The sequence below is a fragment of the Pieris brassicae genome, chromosome 5, assembly GCF_905147105.1.
Source record: "Pieris brassicae chromosome 5, ilPieBrab1.1, whole genome shotgun sequence".
NCBI lineage: Eukaryota > Metazoa > Arthropoda > Insecta > Lepidoptera > Pieridae > Pieris > Pieris brassicae.
The window spans coordinates 15,882,624-15,902,299 of record NC_059669.1 but is presented as its reverse complement, the minus strand read 5'-3'; the positions used below and the strand labels follow the sequence as shown (position 1 = coordinate 15,902,299).

General features: G+C 36.1%; 5 protein-coding genes across 6 annotated transcripts; 3 read left to right on the top strand and 2 right to left on the bottom strand.

Annotated features, from left to right (window-relative positions):
- The first annotated feature begins 157 nt into the window (after positions 1-157).
- On the top strand, positions 158-1,364 carry LOC123709404 (larval cuticle protein A2B-like). Its single transcript, XM_045660716.1, has 2 exons — positions 158-255; positions 762-1,364. Exons 1-2 carry the CDS (start codon positions 244-246, stop codon positions 1,308-1,310), a joined length of 561 nt encoding a protein of 186 aa, XP_045516672.1. The 5' UTR covers positions 158-243; the 3' UTR covers positions 1,311-1,364.
- A 341-nt stretch (positions 1,365-1,705) lies between these two features.
- Positions 1,706-3,610, top strand: LOC123709401 (outer dynein arm-docking complex subunit 4-like). The gene has a single exon (XM_045660712.1). It carries the CDS (start codon positions 1,770-1,772, stop codon positions 3,549-3,551), a length of 1,782 nt encoding a protein of 593 aa, XP_045516668.1. The 5' UTR covers positions 1,706-1,769; the 3' UTR covers positions 3,552-3,610.
- A 50-nt stretch (positions 3,611-3,660) lies between these two features.
- LOC123709542 (calphotin-like) lies at positions 3,661-11,372 on the bottom strand. Its single transcript, XM_045660946.1, has 6 exons — positions 11,326-11,372; positions 10,259-11,132; positions 8,841-9,088; positions 5,518-6,089; positions 4,343-4,391; positions 3,661-4,149 (listed from the first exon to the last, which is right to left on the bottom strand). Exons 1-6 carry the CDS (start codon positions 11,335-11,337, stop codon positions 3,661-3,663), a joined length of 2,244 nt encoding a protein of 747 aa, XP_045516902.1. The 5' UTR covers positions 11,338-11,372.
- Positions 5,500-15,257, bottom strand: LOC123709402 (larval cuticle protein A2B-like). Of its 2 annotated transcripts, none has more exons than XM_045660714.1 (2): positions 15,198-15,257; positions 5,500-6,089 (listed from the first exon to the last, which is right to left on the bottom strand). In XM_045660714.1, the coding sequence occupies exon 2, from the start codon at positions 6,060-6,062 to the stop codon at positions 5,514-5,516; it is 549 nt and encodes a 182-aa protein (XP_045516670.1). In that variant the 5' UTR covers positions 6,063-6,089; positions 15,198-15,257; the 3' UTR covers positions 5,500-5,513. The 2 variants fall into 2 exon arrangements, with proteins under 2 accessions (XP_045516670.1, XP_045516669.1); XM_045660713.1 differs by lacking the exon at positions 15,198-15,257 and adding an exon at positions 7,569-7,606.
- Positions 15,258-18,321: 3,064 nt separating this feature from the next.
- On the top strand, positions 18,322-19,158 carry LOC123709403 (larval cuticle protein A2B-like). Its single transcript, XM_045660715.1, has 2 exons — positions 18,322-18,346; positions 18,598-19,158. Exons 1-2 carry the CDS (start codon positions 18,335-18,337, stop codon positions 19,156-19,158), a joined length of 573 nt encoding a protein of 190 aa, XP_045516671.1. The 5' UTR covers positions 18,322-18,334.
- The last annotated feature ends 518 nt before the right edge of the window (positions 19,159-19,676 follow it).

Sequence of the window (19,676 nt, the reverse complement as noted above, 5' to 3'; positions counted from 1 at the left end):
GACGACTGCCTGCATCGCAATACAGTTTCATAATGTTGGCCGAAAGTCAAAAACGTTCAATTTTTCCGCCATTGACAAATTGTAGCTCATTTTCAATTGCGTGCACATCCATAGTGATGCGTCCATACAATACTAAACACGAACTTGGCCTAGTGTCACAACTATTTGCCCCTATATATACCTCGCTCATCCTGACAACAGCATACTCACTCTTGGCTTCTTAACGAACTCATCCCTACAACAATGGCCTTTAAGGTAAACATTATTTTTAATTTCTTTTTTAAGCCCGAAGCTCCTCTCAGTGTACAGTTATATGAGGAACGGAAACGCTCTTAATGGAAAATCTATTGACACAGTTAATATTTTCCATGTTCACTACAAATAGATTAATTTTTTTTTCGGTTTTATTTTTAAACAATTTTTTTTAAAATCATAATAATACTTTTTATTATTCTACATCTTTCTATTCATTGGAATTACTACTATTAATCAACAAGACTATTTTAATATAAAGTGTTCAATCAATCAAATAAAACAATTACTTAATTGTGATTCAAAGGAGCACCATGTCCTTGACAAGTGGTACCCTAGGCTTAGCCACAAACTAGTTAACAATTTCCCCGCACAACCATTGCGTAATGACACTATAGAGTCGCCCTCGCAAATCCGTGTCACTATTTCAAGTACAATATAAATGTAACTCATATTCAAGGCGAAACGGTCACACCGTTGATCTTGTTTAATATTTTAATTTATTTCAGTTCGTCGTTTTCTCCTGCATCGTGGCTTTTGCCCGTGCAAGTGCACCCGTGGCTGTAGCTGTGGGCGCAGCGGCACGGCTGGAGCAATTCGACGCCCTCCCACAGTACAGATTTGGATATAACGTAGCGGATTCTTTAACTGGCGATTACAAGAGTCAACAGGAGCAACGTGATGGTGATTTAGTCCAAGGATCCTACTCCTTGGTGGACCCTGATGGTACACGCCGCACTGTTGATTACTCCGCTGACTCAGTAAATGGATTTAATGCGGTAGTACGAAGGGAACCTTTAGTGGCCGCTGGGCCAGCAGTAGTAGCTGAACCTGTATTGTCCGCACGATTTGCTGCTGCTCCTGTGGCCGCTGCTCCTTTGGTTACTGCACCAGTTGCCAGATACACTGCACCCGTGGCATACTCCGCTTACACAGCGCCAGCAGCCAGGCTTGCAGCTTACAGCGCTCCACTAGCATACTCATCTAGGCTTACTGCTTACCCTTCACCGTTCGTGGCGCCTGTAGCAAGGCTTACAGCTGCACCTATTGTTGCTTAAAAAACGATTATCTGTACGGACTGATCTTGATTTTGCTAATAAATTTTTACTTTATGTTTAAACATCATTTTTTTATATTAATAATTTACATAGTTATATGTATATTCTAAGGTATTTACTAAACAAAGAGAATTGAATATATCGTAGGATGCTTTTTCGTTTAAGATAGAAATTTATTTATTCATGCCATAATTTACTTAAAGAAAAAAACTCTGAGCTACGAAAACTTTTAACATATGATTTCTTTTTTATATATCTTATATTTCAACTTCAGTATATAGCAATAAGCATATTTTATTAATATTTAACTATATCTAACTCTATGCTTAAAAAAATAAATATCGTGACAGCATATTTTGCGTCATACATTGATCGAAACGAAATTTCAATGTTTTTCGTCATTTACTATAGATATATATGATAATAATAACATATTTTACTAGAAAAATATAATTTACAATGGAAGAGAAGCAGTTATATGGGGCTTTGACCGTTTACCGTGAGAGAGGCGCTTACTTACGCCGCTTAGAACAGTTTGAAAAGGCTAAGGGATCTTATGACGAAGCCTTTAAGAACGCTCCTGACGATGTTCGTATGCTTACCGGCAGAAGCCAGGTGTGCGCTGACGCAGTTCAACCGGTGCAGGCTTACGCTGATGCAGAACTAGCTTTAAAATTAGAGCCACATAATATGAATGCTCGAAACATGCAAGCACGTGCTATGTACACAATGTCAGACTTCGAAAGATCAGTAGTCATGAATTATAGGGGAGCGCGGGTCAGGCGACAACCACCATATTTCACAGAAGGAATAAACCAAGGCGTTGAAACAATACAGGATTGCATAGGAATCAACGCAGGAAATGTTATGGTTGAATTTCTGCCACTTATAAAAAAGTTAGAGGCGGCTCACCCCCTTGGAGAAGAATCACAAAAGCCCTTACATGTTTCTCGTATTCCTAAACCTGAAAAAAAACGTAAGCTGACACAAATGCAAGCTAGAAAACATTTGACTTTATCACGCGTCCTAGCAATGAAATATCTAGGGCCAATGGCATATGACAAGTTTTTCCTTCAACATCTGACAAGCGATCCCCGATTAACATCGGCAAACTCTGGTGGAAGTAAAGAGTTAAAATTAGTAGTTAAAGAAGCTCTTCGTTCCCTTACGGAAAGACAAGATATGCTACGGGCTCAGCGACCATACTATACAATAAGACTATCAGAAAAGGCAGAATCTAAACACCAAAATAAGTACAAAGACGCCGTTTTAATAAAGGAGAGGGATATTGGAGCTCGTACATCGGAAAGACTTCTGAAACAAATTGAAAAAAGTTTACGTGAGATGCGTGTTATGGATGTTATTGCGCAAGCGGAACGAATGCAATTATTTCTTGATAATAAGACACCACGTACCCTTCCTGATAAAGACATTTATATTGATCGCTTATATAGAGCTGTTGGGGAAGCTTACTTAGCTCAACATCGTCTTTCATACACTCTTAGTGAGCGCGGTAATCGACGTCGAATCGCTTTCTTGATGGGACTACCAGTCGGCCGACCAAAGTCTTTCGACTCCGTGATGGCAAACTACCCTTACAAATTTATAGATATTAAACAGGCTACAGATAAAGTGACAGCTACTTTAGAAATGTGCGAGAATTCAACAATGAAATGTTGGTTGATGTATGAGCTTGCACGCTTACTTTGTACACAAAAGAATTACGCCTTAGCTAAATTCTATGCAAAACGATGTCAACGGGAAGCTCAAGAAATCAGCAATGTCACTTGGTGGCTAAATGGGCTATTTGTGTTAATGAGTGGAGATATGCAACAAGGAAACGCGAATGAGGTGCGCATTCAAGTAGAAGAGGCGTACGAATACTCAAAGAAACTGCAAGATCCTGAAAGAGTTCAAGCTTTCCTGAGTAAGTGTGCCGAAATGGCTTCTGAGACAGTTTCAGCAGATGAAAGGAAAGCTGTAATGCAACGTGAGAGACAAATTTTAGGGGTTATGGATGACGTTCAAAAAGTAGATACGAGTGTCCTGTTTAAACGCATGTCAACAGTGCCGACAGGTCGTCGCTTCTCCGTTCTTCCTCGGAAGCCTGAAGCAGGGGAATCACATGCTGAACGCCGACGTCGACGTCAAAGAGGGCTGTCCGTTATCCCTGGCCCTGAACAAGCTCTCCCACCTGCACCCAAATCTGATACACTTGGTTTCCAGATATTTGATATTTAATCGCTTATTATTCATCACTTGTACAATAGATTGTTAAATGAAATACATTGATTTAATAATTTACACTTTATTGCTTAATTTATGTACAGTTTGGCACGTTTTGTTTATCTTAATGATGGTACAGAGGGGCAGAGTAGGCTACTGGTGCAGCGTGGACGACGGGGGCAGCAGCGTAAGCAACTGGAGCATCGTGGTATTGGACTGGACTCGCGTGGTATTGGACTGGGGCAGCTACCTTGGCGACAGCCTGGACTGCGAGGGGCTCTCTGCGAACCACGGCATTGAAACCATTGTGGGGGTCAGCAGTGTAATCGACGGTACGTTTGTGGCCATCAGGGTCTACAACAGAGTAGGAACCTTGGACAACATCACCATCACGAGTTTCATGTTGGCTCTTGGAATCACCAGAGTGGCCATCTTGAACGTCGTATGCGAAGCTGTATTGAGGATGGGGGTCGTATTCGTTGACGGCAGATACAACTTTGGCAACAGGAGCAGCGTAGGCGACTGGAGCATGAACGGCGTGTGAGTAAGCCAAAGGAGCAGCTGGCAGAAGACCAGCGCTCACGGCTGCCACCAAACAGCTCAATACAACAAACTGAAAAGATAAATATTTCAACTCAGTAAAGTTATTAGACAATGAAAAATGTAAAGAGAAACATTTTCCATAGATTGATTCTTAATTACGAAATAATTAAAATTTCACATTTATAATATTAAATTATTGCAAATTAATACCATTAATTAAAAATATATATTAATTTTATTATTATTAAACATGTTAAATGTACCTTAAAAGCCATTTTTAGTTTTAATTGGACGGGATACAAAACTCTACTGCTGATTTGAATTCGTGGAGGCTTTTTATATACGTTTCCAGTCTACGATCATATTGCGCTTTATGACGTCACATGTTATAGCCGATTCGCGCCTACTAAGCTTTTGTACTTTCGCTTTTAAGACAACGGTCAAGTCAAGGTCGCGGTCGCCCAATACGCCGTGGATCATGTTATCAATAAGGTCAGTCATTTGATAATTTTAATGACGTCCCTAAATATAACGTGCACCCAATGGTATTAGTATTATAACCATTTAAGTGGCCAATACTTAAATTGCTAAATGATATATATTTTTGTAGTACACACGGTATATCGTATTAAAATACTTATATGATTTTTGCTTGAGAAACAATATCGTTTAAATTTCTTATGAGACTTTTCATAAAGTACTTGGAAGTCGGATTGCAAGTACTTTACCCCTTATTATTTCGTGAACCTTTATCATTTCATATTACAATATGCACTGGTGTGCGCATAGAATTCGACTAATAATTTACGAAAATCTAGTTAATGCTTGGCTCGTTTTGGCCTAGCACTGGCTTGCCCACAGCTATTATAGATAAGACCCCTAGGCTGCCCTAAAAATTACTGAGTTTTGAAGTGAAACTTAAATGTAAAATATATCGGATCATCCTTATTTAAACAAAAGATCTGAAACAATTTTCTCCCACAAACAAACGAGACGGGTACGGATTTTTTGTAAATTTTTATCACGTTTTTGTATAACTTATTTAAATTTTTAAACACGAATACATACGCTATATATGTACACTGCTACAATATACCGGCAAGATTTGTTGGAAGTTGGGTCAGTGCACAAAAACTCTGCTAACACACTGGTAGCACGTATGTATATTTACAAATTTTCACACTAATGAAGATATGGGCACCTTTTACAATGCAGAAATTATGCGTTTGTATAGTACGTATAGTCTCAAATTATATTTAACAAGCTATTTTATTACTAAGTAAAGTCAAATTTAAGTTGATTCGCTATGTAGAGTTGAAATAATTTCTCCATAAATTTCAATTCATTTAATTACAGATTAAATAACATTTGTATAAAAATCTTAATAATATCAGCTATTTACAAGCAGTCAACAAAAAAATTGTAATATTTCATCTACCAGTAGTAGGGGCTAGTTAGCCTGGGGGGATATAAAGGGGCGGGTGCAGGTGCATAGAGGGGTGCCCTAGCGATGGGTGCTGGGTACACTGGTGCAGGAGCTAGAACAGGGGCGGGAGCTACGTATGGAGCGGGGCCTACGTATGGGGCGGGTGCACGGGCTACGTAGGGAGCTGGCGCGGGGGCAAAGAGTGGAGCTGCCACAGGGGCTCGGGCGACAAATGGTGCTGGTGCCGGAGCAAACACTGGCGCCGGTGCCACCGGTGCTACAGGCGCTGGAGCTATGAACTTTGCAGCAACTAATGGCTCACGGCGGACAACAGCGTTAAAACCATTGAGGGAATCTGCGGCATAATCCACTATCCTTCTAGTGCCATCAGGGTCTACCACTGAGTAAGAACCGGTAACAAGGTCGCCATTCCTGTGTTCCTGATGCCCTTTGTAGTCCCCAGTCAGAGCGTCCTGCACGTCGTAACCGAATGAGTATTGAGGTAATGGATCAACTCGGGTTGCTACTGGTACTGGTCCAATGCTAGCGGAGGCCATGCCTACCGCGCAGATGAATACTACAATCTGTAATTAATAGTTACTTAAATTAGATAGTTGACTACAAAAATATAAATTACGTTTTATTGAAGCAAATAAATAAATAAATCCACAGGATTGGTTAGTTCCTATTAAAACCAGCTTTGTATTTATTTTAAATAATTGGTGCAAACTAATAAGCATATATTTTTATAATTCAAGTCAGTAAATATATATGAATCATAGCACGGCTATAATGAAAGGTACTTTCATTTAAATTTAGACACGCACTACACACACTGCACATTTAAACTTCTAATAATAATATAGATATAACAAGATGAATACTTATTGGATCATCTACTAAATTTAACTTGGCTGCAGGCCATAAAGCTACTGACAGGTGTAGCTTTAAGGATTTTAATTAAAAAATATTCATGGCATATGAATACAGGTATCAATTATAAATTAGTATCAGATTTAATAAAGAACTATAACATACTACGAATAACAATATTAGATAAGAGAATTTGTATCAAAATTACCACTGACTAATTGATATTCATTCAACGCTTTTGGACTGAATAAATGTCCTACTTGCGACATTGTTCCTGTTCAAAAAGAAACTATCTATTTCGCAATATCATGTATTAAGAATAATTAAAAGGTCTGTAAAGTCCCCCAACATATAGGCGCATTTTTTTTTCTTCTGTTTCATATATGTTTCATGACACAAGCGGGCAAACCTGGATTTTTCAACCAGAAATGAGAAATCTATTGCTGTAATTTCTTGTTTCCACAAAAACAAAAGCGGGAAAAGCAAGTTTAACGCTGATTAGCAGTTACATATAATGGAGATTGTTTAATTTATTTTAAAACTTAGTTCAACGCCTCTTTCACACAGATACAAAAATACGAGCGTAGTTAGTATAGGTTGAGAGAATAAAATTCAACTGCTGCAACTGCAACTGTGGTGTTGCAAATAACGCTAATGTTGGTCAATCGAGCGTGACAAGACATGATGGTATCATGTCCAGCGCGTGACTGTGATATATCGTGATTACAAGTTAGCGAGTCGAATAATCTCTAGATTTAGGTACCAGTAAATAAAGCGCAGATATAACTTCCAATAAGGGCTTAAACGGCAAGTATTTTAGAATCCTACGAAAAAAATGATTTAGATAAATCCCATTCTCTAGGTGTAATAATTATAAATTTCGTTTTTAAAGTGTTAATATACTAATCTTATATTTCATTAAGTAATAATAATGTAAATTTAACAATAAGTATATTGGAATGAGAACGTAATGTAAAAGCATTTTATAAATATTGTTTTTTTATTCCCCTACAACTGCGTCTACAAAAACCTATTTTCTGATTCTATGTTTAGCTAAGTTCACAAATAGCTTAATGGCGTAACATAGTAACAATTCTATTACCAATTCGGACTTACTTTTAAATTATAATTAATATATATTTAAAATAATATCTGAATATATATTGAATAAACAATAAAATAATACATACCTTGGTGTTCATGGCTGTTCACTTAGGGTAGGTTGTCAGTCTGAAGATGTACTGTGAGGTCCCCGGGGCTAGTCGCATTATATATATCAGAGAATACGTAACATGGGACGTGAGTACAATACTTGTGGCCCATTGAAGAAAGCGAGTTACGCGATCGATTACGATTTTTTATATCTCTTTAAATTGGAGCAGCTCATCATATACATAGTACGTAAATGACACAGGTTGTTTGAAGACTCCAACCTGAACGTTTCTAACATTTTTTTTTATTTTTTTTAAATCGTTGGTTTAAATAACAAACCATAGTACTCCACTGACCGTGGACCGGTACCGACCCATTATATGCATTAGCATCAGATTTGCGTATCTAATTCTTTTATCATCTATTAGGCAAACACGCTGTGTTTCTTGTGCCTGAGACACGTTGGACATGCCAGTTTTCTCACGATATTTTTTCACAGAAAGAATATCCATTGGTAGACAGCCAGCGTTCAAACACGCAATCTTGAGGTCGAGGGTGAACAGAATAAGCGTTTAACTACAGATCTAACAAAACGGATGCATACCTCTATTTATCGATTCCATGTATTCATCAATTTTATCGATCAAAGCTTATATTATACAGATGTAAAGTTAGTGAGGTTGTAGGGGGTAACCTTTGTATTATATATCTTCCGCCGCGTTATTTTGTTATCTGTACGCGATAAACTTAAAAACCATTACCCGGAATTGATTGCGGTTGTCACCTAATAGTTTATAAGAAAATAAAGTTTCTTGTTTTACGGGTCAAGGTTGTCCGGGTAATAAATAGTATTTAAAAGTAAGTTCTAGTTTTGCTGTTTTCATACTGACAGCGTTTTTAAAAGGGCAGAAATTGCAGCCCATAGGCACCCTGTTTAGTGGATGCGTTACCACTTTTAGAGGGAGGAGTCTTTTTAAACGAGGTCATGTCTCCAAGTTTCAGAAAGTATGGATTTTTCTTTCACATGACTGTGGAATTTATCTTCTTTCGATATATAAACCTCAAGCGTACTAAGGCTGTGTATAGTACTAAAGAGCCTTCAAATTGAGGAGACACGACCAAAGGATCTTGCTTAGCAGAAAACGAACAAACCTGAGTCTTTGTGGAGTTAAACTTAACAAGCTAGCTACCCCACACAGAAACTTTTTCCAGTATATTCAATTTTGGAAACAAGTCTGTTGCGGCTCGTCATCGACTTCAAGACATGTTCGGGTGGCCGGAAAATGGAGTGTTTAAAAAAATAATTCCACCAATCCAAAGAGGGCTGGCAAAAGTTTCGCTGAGATGCTTTCACTAATGACCAGAAGCTTGGGTTCCATAAGGCAGTTATGTGAGCTTTTCACCAACTCTGCCAGACACCATGGCCGAGATTTACCACGAATGGAAACCACAGAGTATGGGATATAGAGTTCCATTGCTTGTAGGACCACATCAGCGATAGAATCAGCGCTGGCATCAGGATTGCTTCCCTGGAAGCACACTTGTAACCATGGGTATGCTGTAAAGAAATAACGCAAGTATCCCAATTAGACGATTTGTAAAGATGGTATGCTGAAAACGGCGGGCGGTATCGACGCTTAATTGGCACAACGGTACGCATCAGGCAGAGGTCGGAGGATCCGAGTGGACCATCCACTGTAACCTCGTAGAAATCTGAGAGAAGTCAGCATAACATCTAATAGCGATGGCTGATGGTCCGCTCCGTCTGGTAGTCGCGTAGGTATTGTGAAGTGAGTTGAGTTAAACCATGAAAGCCTCTTTCCAAATAGTACGAGAGTTCAACCACTTAGAATGATGGGCAATTAAATCTCCAAGTACTTCAGCAGGTGATAGTGACAAAGGGAATCGATGGCAGTTTGGACCTGATCTTCTACTAAGCATTCTTCGTACAACTATCGATTATACATCAACCCAAAGTACGAGAAAAAATGATCTTAATCACTATGATTGCTTTGAAACTGTTTTTTGATATTTTATTTAAAACTTTTGTTTAAACATAATTATAGACATCAAACACATTTGTGATAAGATTTAGTAATAGTAGTGTTTTCTTTATGGCTGTGAAACTTCTAGAAGCCAGCATGCAACCGCTTGACTAAGTGTTCGGCTTTCACATGCGAAAATAACTGCGTCACAAGTGTTAAAGATTAATTTGTCCAATTATAAGTTTAAAATATCTACAAGAATAATATTTAAAATAATTATCATAGTACGATAATACAATGTATCCTTTGACACAATTTTGAAATTAACTCATCCATGTTTAATTAATAGGTGTTTTTCATAGTTCATTTTAATTTTCGAATATTTTGTGTTTCTAGCATTATTGTAATTAGAAAATGCTTTAGCAATTTGATGCTAACAACATCTTTTCTCAGGAAAAGATACATTTTTATTCCATACATAAACTACAATATATTAAATATGAAATTACCAATTATTAATAAAGTAAGGGATATTATGAAAAGCAGGCGTGTCAATATACCGCGTTTTTAAGTATAAAGGCCTTGCTTACTTGTGAGTATTTTTCGTTTGTGTAATAATAATCGACCTTTTAATAAATAATAGTATCGAATCGAAAGGAAGCATTAAATTTTAACACAAAATAAACATGTATCAAAATTTATTTATATACAAAATCTTCATTTGGATCAGCTTCTTGTGAATTAAGGGTATCTGTAACCGGCGGCGACGTTTTCAACGATCTTAGCAGGCGCAGGCGCTACGGCTGCCACTGGGGCGGGCGCAGTGAGGCGAGCGGACGCCGCCGCTGTGTATGCTGCGGGTACAGCATATTGGGTGTACGCTGGCAGACTGTAGGCAGCTAGAGGTGCGGCATAACGAGCTGAGAACACTTGCGCAGCTGCCACAGGAGCTGTGTATGCAGACGTTACAGAGGCGGTATAAGCAGCTGGTGCCGTGTATTTGGCCAACACAGGTGCGGCAGCATATCGAGCAACAATAGGAGCAGCAGCAACGGGTGCAGCAGCGTATCTGGCAACTACTGGAGAAGTGGCTACAGGGGCAGCAGCATATCTTGCCACAACTGGAGCGGGTTGAGCGGCGTATCTAGCTGCTGCAACGGCAGCGTTGCTGTAGTATTCAGCTGGAGCGTAAGCGTAGCGGGCGAAAACTGGTTGAACGGGAGCGGCTACCTTGGCGGCAACGACAGGTTCGGCGACAGCAACAGAAGCAGCAGCGTAGCGGGCAGAGATAGGCTCAGCTACAACGGCAGGGGCCGCAGCAACTAACGGTTCCTTTCGAACAACTGCGTTGAAACCGTTTACTGAGTCAGCAGCGTATTCCACTACACGACGAGTGCCATCAGGTTCAACGACAGAGTATGAGCCTTGGACTAGGTCTCCATCCCGTTGTTCCTGTTGGCTCTTGTAGTCACCAGTAAGCGAGTCGGCTACGTTGTATCCGAATCGGTATTGGGGGAAGGAGTCGAATTCTTCAAGCTTGGCAGCGACAACTGGGGCTGTGTAGGCAACTGGCACACTGCCATAAACCAGAGCCAAGAGGCATGAAAATACCGCGACCTGAGAACAAATTATATAAATTATTAGCTATTGAGGGCGATGACGACATGTCCAAATCAAATTATCACGGCAATGTCAGTTCGATGATTTTTAGCTTAAAAGAAAATTTTCACATTTGTGTATATTCTAAGTTTATCACTGTTTAAACACTTTCACTGACACTTTAAAGCACTTCAAATCCAATGGTTCGTACCTTGAAGAACATTGTTGTAATGTGTACAGGGATGCAAGAAGCTGTGAACTGTGCCCCTTGTTGGAATCTAACAGCATATATAGTGATTCAAGTCCAAGAATTGCCTCATCCCGAGACATCTCCAAATTTAAATATATTCAAGTACGCACGTACCATTCTGCTGGGACGCTGGACAATGCCATTTGAACAAAGCAGCTACTTGTGCAACTCGGCCGACTATGAAACATCACTGTCACACATTTTTCTTCTATTATTTACACTTGTTTTCAGTTTCTTTTTACACGCCTTTTAAGTGATTTAAAATGTATGAATACGAAATTTAAAATGGATGGTAATTAACAAAAATTGCGTTAATAATTTTTCGTTAAACAAATAAAATTTAAAAATCAGCAGCGAAGTGTCGGTTGTATTATTTGTGTTAATAATACTGTGTATAAAAATATCTTTAAAAGTATATACCATAATTGGGTAAACGATAAAATAATATTTAAACATATATTATGAACTTAAAAATTATATAATTATAATAGTTGCTTATCTGTTGGTTTGTTATAGTTTTGTGCATAAGGCTTAAATTTTGTTACAAACATGGAATTGACATTGTTCAGAAATCGCACGAACCATTGGTAAAAATTATTCTGTTTTTACTTCACACACATAAATAAACGTATTTTTATCTATTCAATTAGGAGGAGTTTGTCCGAATTCGAACTTGTTGTTGAATATTATGAGATTTGTTATATTTTGTCACAGAAATCAAATTATTATTTTTATCTACCTTCAACATTAATGTTAAATTATGAATAGTTGAAGCTCTGGGCTATCGGAACCACTTTCTCGTTGACCTTCAAAGGCATTGACTTAATGTAACATGCAAATTTTTTAATAGTGTAAGTGCTCTAGTTTTCCTTACATATGTCTTTTGAAACTTGCTCCTCATACGTGATATGAATATTTTACATACACTTAATGTCTATATGTTTATAAATGTGAGTTTCTTATATAAGAATAAAACAAAACAGTATAATAAATATATTTACTTGTATGCCGAATCCAAGCGCCAAGAACTACAACGATAATTATAGTTTTTGGAATTAGGTGGTAATTTAAAGTAAATTTGAAAGATGTACCGTAAAATAGCCTTATGTACTTACTGTATACATAGTTATTGACAGAAAATTGTCAAAAAACTCTTAAAAAGTCTAGTTTAAAAGCCAAGTCACATGCACTCTCTTTTGCTCATGATGACGAGTAGCTTAGGTAATTCATTCGTAATGATTCATCGTGATTGCAAAATTCTAGCTCAATTTGAGTCTAATTAATTTAACCCTGCAGAACTATTTAGATATTTATAAATTTGAGACAGTTTTCGATCGTGAAATCTGGTCTTAAAGCTTATTTCGCTAAAAAATAATAGTTTTAATTATACACATATATATATATATATATATATATATATATGTGTATAATTAAAACTATTATTTTAACCTAGTTAAGTTGTATATATATATACAATTAGTCATTTTGTTTATTGTTATTATGATGTACAAAAATGTATTGGTTCAACACCAGCGCACGCGCGTTATTTAGAAATTATTAGTTCAATTTAAAATATAGGTCTAAAATCTAAAAAACTCTATAAAACATAATTTTACTACTATTATTTTTTTGATAGAACAGAAATTGCTCCAATGCTAATATAAAAAGTAAATACAAAAAATTCAAATATATTTTTGTGTTTAAAATTAAATGAGCAACAATAATACGCAATTTTTTTTCAACGGCAAATATCTGTATAAATATGTAAATGTAAATACCACCTAGCACACTGATACGAAAGCCCATAGTTTCCAACATCATTCAGACTTTCGGTTCTAAAACCATAATTCTATAGCTGATGAAACAAAAATATATCCGAACCCCTTATAAATCTCTTTGAGCTGGAACTTAAACATTGAAGATCAGAAAGAGTCGGAATTTTAAGTCGCGCTGTTGGTCTAAATTAAAGTAATTTAATGGGATTTAAATTTACATTTTATTACTTAATTTAATAGAAATGAGATTATTTTAAAACATTACATATCTCGCTTTTACTTATCTACTTAAACTCAAGATAGGTAGTTTTACGGTTAAGTTACTAAAGTTAGAGTAGTGCATTAAAACTTTCGAATGGTGAAATAAATTTTTTTACACAGATGAAGTATTTTATAATGGGTAAGAAGTTCTGATTTTACAATTGTGATAATGATAGATTGTTTTTCCGCATCACGCGCGTCCTTCACAAGGTTGCCAGCCTTTGCGTAATATTTGTACGCACCGTGTTTTGCAGATTATTGTTACGCATCGTTGGTGATACATCTACACAAAGTTAAAACTACATATTGATTAAGGAATTGAGTTATTTTACAATTACAAAAAAAATAATAGGCAAATTCAATAATTTCTTTAAAAATGCATTAAAAAGAAAACAATTTTTAACCGGATTAAAGCTATTTGTAATATTATATACTTATAATTATTTTACATCATTTTAAATTTAAAATAAAATTTTCCGACGTTTCGCGTGTTTTACAGCGTGCGTGGTCACCATGACTATTAAAAAGTATGAAAAAACAATATTTATTATATATATTGATTGGTGAGAGAGGTTGGTTATTATTATCAAGAGATACATATTTATATATATATATATTATATGGTATGGTATAACGATAATCAATTCACTTACATACGGGGTATGTATCCAATAGGCCAAGCCTAATAAGGATATTTTTGGCATTCGATGCCAAGTCAAAATAATTAAGTAAGTATGTATTCATAAATTTGTCTGAGATTTTGTCAATTTACTTTCATCATATTAATATAGAATATTTACAAAGTATAACTGCATAATTTCGGTTTCTATCTTTAATCGGCTTAATCTTTATAACCTATATGTTTATTATTAACTTGGCCTTTAAGGGTGGTCCACTTTGTCATTATCCTGAAGTAAGAGTATGTTGCAAATACTACATTAGGGTTGCCGCACGCTATTACAAAGTTTGAGGATGGGTATCTTTTAGCCAACTGATTACGTAAATGTTTTTTTTTAAGATTTTTATATTTTATTCTATAATATGATAGTCTATATTTTACAAAAATATATTGAAGCATATATCGTATTGATCAATATTCAACTTAATTCTGGATTGATATAAACATTGTAAAAATTAAGTCGGAGTTCGAAGGGCATAGTATATAAACATATGAAAATGTTCGCAATTTGTGCTGTCAGCCCTACAAGTTTACCCTACTTACCTTCACATAAGTAGTTTGATATTCAATCCTTAGAAATATTGCGTAAGTGTGCACTAGATTGTTTCTCAATAATAATACTGGTTATTTAAACGGACATACTTTCCCAAAACTGATCTAAGCCTGCTATTTTGTAACTAAATTACAACTAAATTAAATTAAAATGTAACAAATAGATTTAATTAGAATTTGTACGTATAAAATTGATTTTTGGTTCATATGCCGAAGAATTTAGACTTTTATTATATGTTTTATATTAAACGTAATGTGAAAAAAGGTAAGTATATGTGAGATGATAAAATTATTTTCGAAATTTTAATTGCTTTCGAAGAATAATTATTATTGGATCCATTTAACTTTGTTTAGTTTTTAAAACTAATAACAATCGTCAACCTTACAAAGTTTTATAATAGAGGCATTTTCTTCTCACGAAGTGTTTGCTTTGAGAAAAGAATTATAAAAGTCGGGGCCTTGATAACGATATTAAAATATATGCAACGTAAAAAGTTTTCGCATCGTATAAACCAAAGAATATTTATAAAACTTAAAAATTATTGAAAAGGTTGATAATACCATACCGCACCCGTTTGTCTTCGTGCTGACCACTAACCGCTGACCTCCGTAACGCGAGCTTCACGGTCATACAACCGTGTAATAGAGCACGCGTAACACATTTATAATTCACGAAGGCTTTATTGTCTTTTGGCTAAAATTGAATAATTGAATCCATAAATAGATGTTCATTTTTTAAACAAAAGAACTAGCTTCGGTAAGTTATTGAAAAAAATATTACTGAACGTCTTCGTTGTTTAGTATTATAAAACGAAGTTCCTGGGTACGATCTGGATAAATAAATTTTTATATCAAGTTGGTGCATAATGTTGATTCATTTTAAAATATCATAGAGAATATTAGTCATAATTAGGGCAGCTACATCCGTTGGCAGGTTGAGGGTAATATTAACCAAACCACATTATATTAACCAAATATATAACGAAGTAAGTAACGATAACATCATCTTAAGGTAATTAATTGCAGAAAAAAACGGAATCTTTCGATTCATAAACTTTCAATATCCTAATGTACTTATCTTTTAACTACATATTAAATAAATTGCTACATATTTTAATTGATATGTATCACTCCGACGAAAAAGCAAAATAATAGATGTTTTAAATGTGATAAAGAATATACGTCATAATGTAAGAACAAACTAAATTATTTACGAAATCGTGGGGCACTATCTACGCAATAAGTTATATATTCGGCAAATTAAGCTCTCGCTTAATCTAGACACCTCTATGGGCGATTTGTTACGGTGCGCTTATGATATATTAAATGTAACTAAGAAATCATTATGTAATATAATTTACTCCTAAACTAAGTAAAATATATATATATATATATTACTTTAATTATAATAAAAAAAATTCACTTCTAACAATTTTTGTCCAACGCCGATGTGCAGATATTTCCCACCTTTTCCTTTTTTGTCATCGATCTCTATTATCATTGGGGTTTCCATATTCCCTTACAGATAATTAAGAAAGTTTTTAAAATGACACTGTTTGAAAAAAATCCATATAAGTTTTTTATATCACTGGTTTTCATTTTATAATTTTTTTTAATGCGTGTATTAAATAAAATCTTAAATTCTAATACAAAAGGCAAATAAGTAAATAATTGGTGAATAAGATAAGTTTTCTTAAGTGATGAATTGTCTCTATATTGTATTGTCTGTGTCTAATGTATACCATATTTTTTCACACCTCGTCTACTTTTTAATTCATCTATATAATCTGTTTGCCGCAGCGTATAATGCCAAGGTGAAGTAGCTTATTGTTCAACAAAACACATTTGGTATTGATATGATGAATTAATCATTTTACTACTAGCTTTTTGTTATTCATTGTATCTATTGTAACCGAGTACCCCACAGCTACATGAAATAAGCTGAATGTAAAATTTGTGACTAGTTATTTTATGCGCCATATACGTAATAAGGAATAGTAAAGTAACCCCCCTGTCATATACTAAACGCCAGATAAAGCAAAAGATGTTGGAAGTATGGAACGAGCGTTACCTGAGGGGTGAAACAGCTGCATATAAGATAGCTCAACCAGCTGTTTATTTCATTATACTATACATAAAAGAGAAGCGTTTCCCATCCCAGGCGCAAATTCTTACACGGCACGGAGCTTTTGCACATTACTTGCATAGGTTTGAAATTATGACAAGTCCAACATGTACCTGCAATAATGGCGAACAAACCGTAGAACAGATGCTTATGCATTGCCCTATATTCGCACACTCCAGGCACGACCTGGAACAACAAACCCAGACGGACAGTAGACCGTAACAGGACATGGTAACAAAGCACAGACCGTGCTTGGAACAGTTCTGCGACAAAATTATTAAATATATGAAGGAGGCAAACAAAAATGAAAGAACAGGTCTTGCAAGCAATTGCGCCCCGGCTCGCCTATGAATATTGTAATACCGATGTAGTCGGGGCATATCTCGCGAGACGAATTATGATTTTATTTAATGTATGTGTGTATCTTTAATTCTACCTATTTAGTAACGATATAAGAGATGGTAAAAGTCTCTGGACACAATGGCATGGGAGTAGAACTAGCGAATCAAAAAATCAATAATTTTTACTTCGATGCAAAAGGTATCTGTAATATGTGGATAACTATAAAGATTTTAGTGATTGTAGACATTTTAAATAAACCAAGTATAAATTCTTTGTACTTCTTCAGTTTTTTATAAGTTTACTGCCCTTAAAATAAACTCAACATTTATAAGTAACCTTGCGCCAAATTGCAAAGATCGGTAAGTTTAAAGTACTTACATATTTAAATTGTAATGTCATCTCATCTTATGTAACTTTTAATCGAACCGGTAACATTATAGATATGTAAAATATTCAAATATATTTTGCAATGAAACAATATATGGGAAGCTTTAATTTAATACATTAAAAAAATGCTTTTTATTTTTCTTTACACGTTTCCTAGCCTCGCTTTTAAATCGTATCGTCCCAAAGTAATCAAATATAGCTATTATTTACATACATACATAAAGTTTGGTAATTATCGTAGAGGCCGTTACAAAATCCCAAATTATTATTGAACATGTTTTGGAAAGCGTTGAAGAGGATGACCACATGTATAATAAAGATGAAATAAGTTTTATGACAATGTCATTATCAACCTAATATATATGTTTACTTGATGAACATGAAGTTTGAATTAAATATACTACTTTATAAATGCTTGTTAAATATGAAAAGAGAACTGTAGAACTTCGAAACGAACCGGAACCACCATGATTTACCTCCTACAAACAAAATTGATTTCAGAGATTGCAGAGCACAGACCTTTTGCACATTACCTGCATAGGTTTAAAATTGTGACAAGTCTAACATGTAACTACAATAATGGCGAAGAAACCGTAGTACATGTGCTTATACATTGCCCTATAAAGTATATGTCAGTAATTCTATCGTGCTACTGGTGCAATTCAAGTTTACCAGACGGGTTTCATGTTTCGGGGTTACCTGCGGGAGATTTGAGATGCCCTAGGGCGCCGGCTCACGGCCGTACTACGTCACCGAGACTCCAAGTGAAAGGGTGAGCCCCACGCCATATAAAAGCTAACTACGCTCCTCAATTACTATCATTCAGCATCCTCACAACCAACCAGCACAATGGCATTCAAGGTATATTAAGTCGTTTTGCCTCAAAACTCTAGATTGTATGAGCAGCATACACTTTCAAAGCTTGTAAAATTATAATAAAATAGTGTAATGCAGATCATTGTTCTTTTTCAAGTTCCATGTTCCTCTGACTCATGCTCTGACTTCTAACTAAGAAGTTGATCCTGTCTACTCCACATACTGGATAAGCCTAGTTCTACATTTAGCCTTACATCATGTTGGAAAACTAATTAAACGTTATTATACTTTTACAGTTTGTCGTCCTCGCTTGCATTGTAGCGACCGCTAGCGCTGGCTTACTTCCAGCTGCTCCCGTCGCTTACGCTGCTGCCCCAGCCTACCACGGCGCCCAGGTGTACCAAGCCGCCCCAGCCTACCACGGTGCCCAAGTCTATCAATCTGCTCCTGTATACCAGGCTGCACCTGTATACCATGCTGCGCCAGTGGCTAAATACGCCGTAGCCCCCGTCGCTAAGGTCGCCGTTGAAGAATACGACTCACACCCTCAATACAGCTTCGCTTACGACGTTCAAGATGGTTTGACCGGTGATTCCAAAACCCAACACGAATCTCGCGACGGTGATGTCGTCCAAGGCTCATACTCAGTTGTAGACCCTGATGGCCACAAGCGCACCGTTGAGTACACCGCTGACCCCCACAACGGCTTCAACGCTGTAGTCCACAGAGAACCCATCGCCGTTAAGGCTGTCGCTCCCGTCGTTGCCAAGGTTCACGCCGCCCCAGTAGCTTACTCCGCGCCTGTAGTCCACGCTGCCCCAGTCGCCTACTCATCTCCTGCCTACTACCACCACTAAATGCCAAATAGTAGAGCTAACTAGGAATTGTGTTATGAAAGGAATAAGATACGTTAATTAAATTATTTTTCTACATATTTATGTCTGTCTTTTTCTTTAACACCATTTTTATTCTTACGAGTAGATCACATAAAGTACAAAACTAATTTTGTACACAAGAAAATACATTTCCTTACTGATTGAATCATAAGTAAGCAAACTAGTAGAGAAGCCTTATAACCTTTGTAAAGTTCTCATGTTGAACTTTTGAAAGCGTCTTGGATCGTAATTAATTGATAAGTCGTGGGAACGTAGATATACACATTAACGTGGGTAGTCTGTTTAACATGTATTGCAAGAGCCTTGAATTTGGTTGTTGCGATAGCTTCAAATAAAATAAAAAAAAATACAAATGCCAACAATAGAATCCGATAAATCCGGTAAACACGAAGTGAATATTGATTTACACATAATAGACCAAATATGCATGTTTTAGTAGGAGATGTTTCACAAAAATAATACAAAGTTGAAGTCTTATC

What these genes read in the sequence shown, in the direction of transcription:
- LOC123709542 (XM_045660946.1), bottom strand. An exon ending in CGCCGGTTACAGATACCCTT is followed by an intron (nt 9,089 to 10,258) that starts AATTCACAAGAA and finishes ATTTCTTTACAG; the next exon opens with CATACCCATGGTTACAAGTG. An exon ending in TGCCAGCCCTCTTTGGATTG is followed by an intron (nt 6,090 to 8,840) that starts GTGGAATTATTT and finishes TATTAATTACAG; the next exon opens with ATTGTAGTATTCATCTGCGC.
- LOC123709401 (XM_045660712.1), top strand. Translation starts at nt 1,770, where the DNA reads ATGGAAGAGAAGCAGTTATATGGGGCTTTGACCGTTTACCGTGAGAGA.